Raw genomic sequence first — 5,395 nt, forward strand, 5'->3', positions numbered from 1 at the left:
CATCCGCGAATATAGCAGGAAGAACGTAGTCAAAGTCTTTCTCTGCTAGAAGCAATTTGGCAGCAGCCACATTATTAAGTGTAGACACAATGAATGCTTCAGCAGTTTGCTTAGTTAACTTCAGCTTACGACCACTACCTCCTTGCCATGTGCAGGTCGATATAATTTGGCAGGCGTCCTCCAACTTAGTGAAAGATGTACAGTCTGCTGTCCAAGGCTGTCCGGATTCGTCACGTAGATGTCTAGCTGAGAAACGGTCTTTCACATTCATCATCTTGAACCACTCACTCATTGTCTGGGTGAGAATGATGGTGCCTTCGCTGATGCCCAATGAATCCTTGAAGGTCTTTAAGTCAGCGACAGTCTTGTCATTGAACACCTGACATACTAAGGGTACGCTCTGGCATTGAAGGTGTTTGGGGAAAACAGCTGTGTGCGTCAGCTTGGTTAAGCGAATAGGAGTAGCTCGGTCGATCTCATAAAGCTTCCGAATATCACTCCAGTAAGCTTTGTACTCATTGCCATGTACAAGAAATGAGAGTGTCTGGCCATCAACAGTAATCCAGTTGTTACGAACATTTTTGAAGATGTGCACGTAGTCGTACACTAAGAACATAGATTGCTCTTGAATGGATAGCACTTGACAACTTCCAGGTCCTCCAAGTTTCGAATAAACACTGCGATTGGTATTGCAATTGTCACATATCAAAGAAATCACAGTACCGCCAGCACCAACTACAGCTGAGGCAGCTTCAGTAAGAAGTTCACTCAGCTTATCGGCAGCTAGCTTTTTGCAGGGTAAAACGTGTAGAATATAGCGTGGACCACCAAAATGGCAGGCAACTTCAACAACCATAGCATGTGAAGCAAGCATTTCATGGTCACTACCCGCTGCAACGTTTTGAGCATATCCTAGAACATGTCCTCCAGAAAATCGCAATGTCTCGATCAGCTTTACTTCATCAAACATTAGATTCACCAAACGCTGCTGCGGCTTAAGCTGGTCGAATAACGTTTTGAGGTTGGAGTCCTGCAGACTACTAGAAAGCACCTCTTTTATCTTTTTTGTTGATGGTAGAATGATTAAGCCAGATCGCCGAATCATTTTGTATGCACTGGGTGATATGTTGTGAAGCTGCATTGCGAATATCAGAGTGACGGTATGAAATCGACGACCATCAGGAGGTTTGAACACAAGCCGCAGCTGTGACAGAATGAAGGTTAAATGAGGAAGCTCGTGTGCCTCAGTCATTTTGCAGAGCTGGCTTATTATGTACTGAAGACTTTCCTGGCTTGTGTACTCATAGGTGTTTACCTGTTCAGTTATGGATCTAATCTGGGACCATTTTGAGAGCAAGCTGTTCTTTTGCAAAGGAAAAAGTCGTTTAGGCACGTCAATGCCATCTTTCTCAACTCTATTCAAGAATAGGAATCCAAAAGGTGAGTTGACTTGTTGTAGATGAAAGAACTGCTTGACAGTTTGTCCAGTAGCGTCAGTTCTTGATAGGTAGAGATCTTTCTGGTCTTTTATGACGTTAAAACCAGGAAAATAGGAGCTAATTTTGGCGCGAAATTGGTCGAAATCTCGGATTTTGTCTGCAGCCTCAGCAGCTGCACGCAGCACCTTTTCAGCTCTTGATTGTGATGTAGAAGATGATGTTGGGCGTGGGGCTGAGGTAACCTGCTTCAAAGCTGATTTTGGTATTCCAGGAAATATTGATGGAGGTTGTTTGGGTCGCTTGCCACCCTTAACTGACACCCATTCACAATTGAAATGTGTCTCACAAATATATATCTCCTTCAAGCGTCTCAAGCTTTCTTTCTCATTCGGCATTGCCAATATCCATCTCTCTCTCTCCTCAGGATCTTTTGGGAAGGATATGACTTTTACATAAGGTGTCCCATCATAGTTCCCTTTATAACCAAAGCAGCCACAGTGACGTGGCATATTGTGAGATCACCAGCTGGACCGTTTCTATAACAAAAACAGAAACAAAACACATTAGTCAGTGAGATTTGAACAGAAAATGGGATTTGCATAGAAAACGAGATAAAAACAGGAAAAGTTGTGGGAGCAAAATGATCTTAAAATTTGAAAATACATAACATATGTCAATTTAAAAAAAAAAACAGGCATGAAGTCTCTCAGACTCAAGTTAAAAACCCCGAGGTCCTGACGTTCCAGTCCTTCCTTAAAGGAGTCTATGATATATATATATATATATATATATATATATATATATATATATATATATATATATATATATATATACAAGGCACATAATTAGTGATTGATACAGAACATGGGCCATTCAACTGAACCGTAACAAAGCCCAAAGAATGATTGTATGTATGTCAAGGACCGATGTGGCTCCTCAACATCCAGATCTTTGCAACGGACAAATTCACGGAGGCCTTGGCATGCCTCCTTTGGCGATGGACAGACAAATAACAGAGATATATAAATTAATAAATTATATTTCATTATCAACATCAACCGTTGCCAGTCCACTGAAGGAAAAAGGCCTCAGAAATGTTTTCCCACTCGTGCCTGTTTATGGTTTTTGTCCACAAATTTACTTTGCACATCAATCCATCGTCTCATCCTTCTTCCCCTGAAAATTTAAGAGAGAGAGAGAGAGAGAGAGAGAGAGAGAGAGAGAGAGAGAGAGAGAGAGAGAGAGAGAGAGAGAGAGAGAGAGTGCTATAAGTGGATGAGATCATGGAGGAGGGGTAGATGGAGATGGTTTGGGCATGCTCTTCAAAATCCCCAAAAGAGATTAATGTTCACCAAACCATCAACTGGGTGCCACATGGTACTAGAAGAGTTGGAAGACCCAGGCCTATATGACTGAGGAGTGTAGAAGTAATGAATTAAATGCATAGGATAGAAACGACTGCCGAAATCCAACTGAGGCCCTTTTGCGTCAATAGGTGTAAGAGATGAAGTTATATATATATATATATATATATATATATATATACATATATATATATATATATATATATATATATATATATATATAAAGATTACACTAGTCCAATTAGAAAAACAGCTAGACTTTAATCAATCAAGAGAGCAGGTAGGCTTTAGAAGTGGGTATTCAACAACTGACCATATCCATGTAATTAACCAACTAATGGAAAATTCAAGAGTATGACGAACCACTTTGTATAGCATTTATAGACTACGAGAAAGCTTTTGATTCTGTCAAGACTTACATAGCAATGAAAGCCCTTCAAAGTCAAGGAATACAAGAATCTTCTACAAGAATCTAATGATAGAACGATGAGATATCCATACGGGAATTATAGCAATCCTAAAAACTACATTAAGATAGTGAGAAAATATCTGATTGAGAAAGGAGTCAGATAGGGAGACCTTATCTCTTAAATTATTCACAGTGAGCCAAAAAGAAGCTATGAAAAATGATTGGGAAAATGTAGGAATTAACACTGATGAGAAATACTTGAGTTTGCATTGTTCTATTTAGTGATTCAAGGAAGCAATTGCAAAAGATGATAGACGATTTGAACAGAGAAAGAAGAAATGGAAGACTGAAAATGAATAGGAGTAAAACTAAGATACTATTCAATTAAACCGCAGACGTCAAATAAAAACATTATCATCATAAAACGCTGCAGTGAAAAAAAAAAATAAAATAAAATACAGTTGCTGGGTGTTATTCATATCGAAATTTCTTTGCTTATATAAAGAAGTTAAAAAAATAATAAAATCATTATGCATTACACGGAAACAAACTTTCAAGGAAAAACATCCGTTCTTTTTTTTTTTTTTGTTTGTTTACTGATGAGAAAATGACACTTTGTTAGATGGAGGCGATATGAGATTAAAGAAATTTACTATTGCGTATACCAATGGCCCTGACTAGTAATTAGATAACACGTTTTTATTATTCTCTTTAGAGTTTTTTCTTGATCCAGGGCAAAGGTGTTATCACCTCTGGCACTATAAAAGCCTTCGGTGCCTCTGCACACAACCTGATTCTACTCCAACTTGTGAGTCTTAGCAAGAAGTCACAATGAAGTCCTGCCTGGTTATCCTCGCCCTTTTGGCAGCGGTCTGCACGGCGCAGCATCCCTGCTGTGAGTTGCTCAGGTCCTACCTTTGCCCCCCCCCCCCCCCCCCCACAACCCTCTTGATTCAAATTTCATCTTTGTCATTTAAGGAAACTTCTGAAGTCGAGTAGAGCCTTACCCATTCTCACAAAATTATTGCTATTTTGGTTACAGCCCCCTTTACATTGAAGACCTTTTTAAAACAATGATTTAGTTTTTTGTTTTTTGTTTTTTTGCACTTAGAGCTTAGAAGATGGAATAAAAAAATAATATTATATTGAAAGAATACAGTGGAAATTAAATTCTTTTCAGTCACAAATAGATGTATCATGAGTTAATTTCCATTTTGATTTGAGTAATATCAACTGAATACATACATATATATATATATATATATATATATATATATATATATATATGAATATATATATGTATATATATACATACACACACACACACACACACACACATATATATATATATATATATATATATATATATATATATATGACTTCACATATTTTGCTCAAACATATATTGGTTCTCTAGTAGAACTCACACAGACATATATATATATATATATATATATATATATATATATATATATATATACACACACACACACACACATATATATATATATATATATATATATTAAATCACCATATTCATCAACCAATGCTAGTCCACTGCTAGACAAAGGCTTATGACATGTCCTTCCACTCCCGTCTGTCTATGTTCTTTCTGAGCCAGTCTAACCCGCAAGTTTCTTAGCTTGTTATTCATAACCTATTCTATCTGTTCCTGCTCCACAGAATTCCATGACCGATCTCACCGAATCTCGGCCTCTTTGACAAAGACGGGAAAGCTTGTGAGATCGATAATGAAACTAAATCTTTCACGAGTTCGTAGATTTCTGTGAGTTTAATATTTGTATTTTTCCTGTCAGGGCCCAACCCGCCTCAGAACCTGCGAGTGTCTTCCCTGACGGCCCATTCCATCGAAGTAGAATTCGAAGACCCGGATAACATTCAAGACTGTCCCATCGGCAGCTACCATTACGAGATCGAGAAGGTTCCCATCGGAAGTGACATTGGAAGTGAAATCGTGAAGTACAGCTCCACCCCAGACAGAACGCATTCCCACGACTTCATACTTCTCCATTCGGAAACTGTCTACAAGATCTCCGTTACTGCTATCTCAACATTTGATGATTTCTCCCGTCCAGCAACCATTGAAGCCGAAACACTAAAGCAGTAATACGTGTAAAACCTTCAACAGTTTGTACGTAAAATGAATTTTGATATATAAAATA

General features: G+C 38.1%; 1 protein-coding gene across 1 annotated transcript; it reads left to right on the forward strand.

Annotated features, from left to right (window-relative positions):
* The first annotated feature begins 3,967 nt into the window (after positions 1 to 3,967).
* LOC137630809 (uncharacterized) lies at positions 3,968 to 5,395 on the forward strand. The gene is made up of 2 exons (XM_068362355.1): positions 3,968 to 4,107; positions 5,030 to 5,395. Exons 1-2 carry the CDS (start codon positions 4,044 to 4,046, stop codon positions 5,338 to 5,340), a joined length of 375 nt encoding a protein of 124 aa, XP_068218456.1. The 5' UTR covers positions 3,968 to 4,043; the 3' UTR covers positions 5,341 to 5,395.

The sequence above is a fragment of the Palaemon carinicauda genome, chromosome 39, assembly GCF_036898095.1.
Source record: "Palaemon carinicauda isolate YSFRI2023 chromosome 39, ASM3689809v2, whole genome shotgun sequence".
Lineage (NCBI taxonomy): Eukaryota > Metazoa > Arthropoda > Malacostraca > Decapoda > Palaemonidae > Palaemon > Palaemon carinicauda.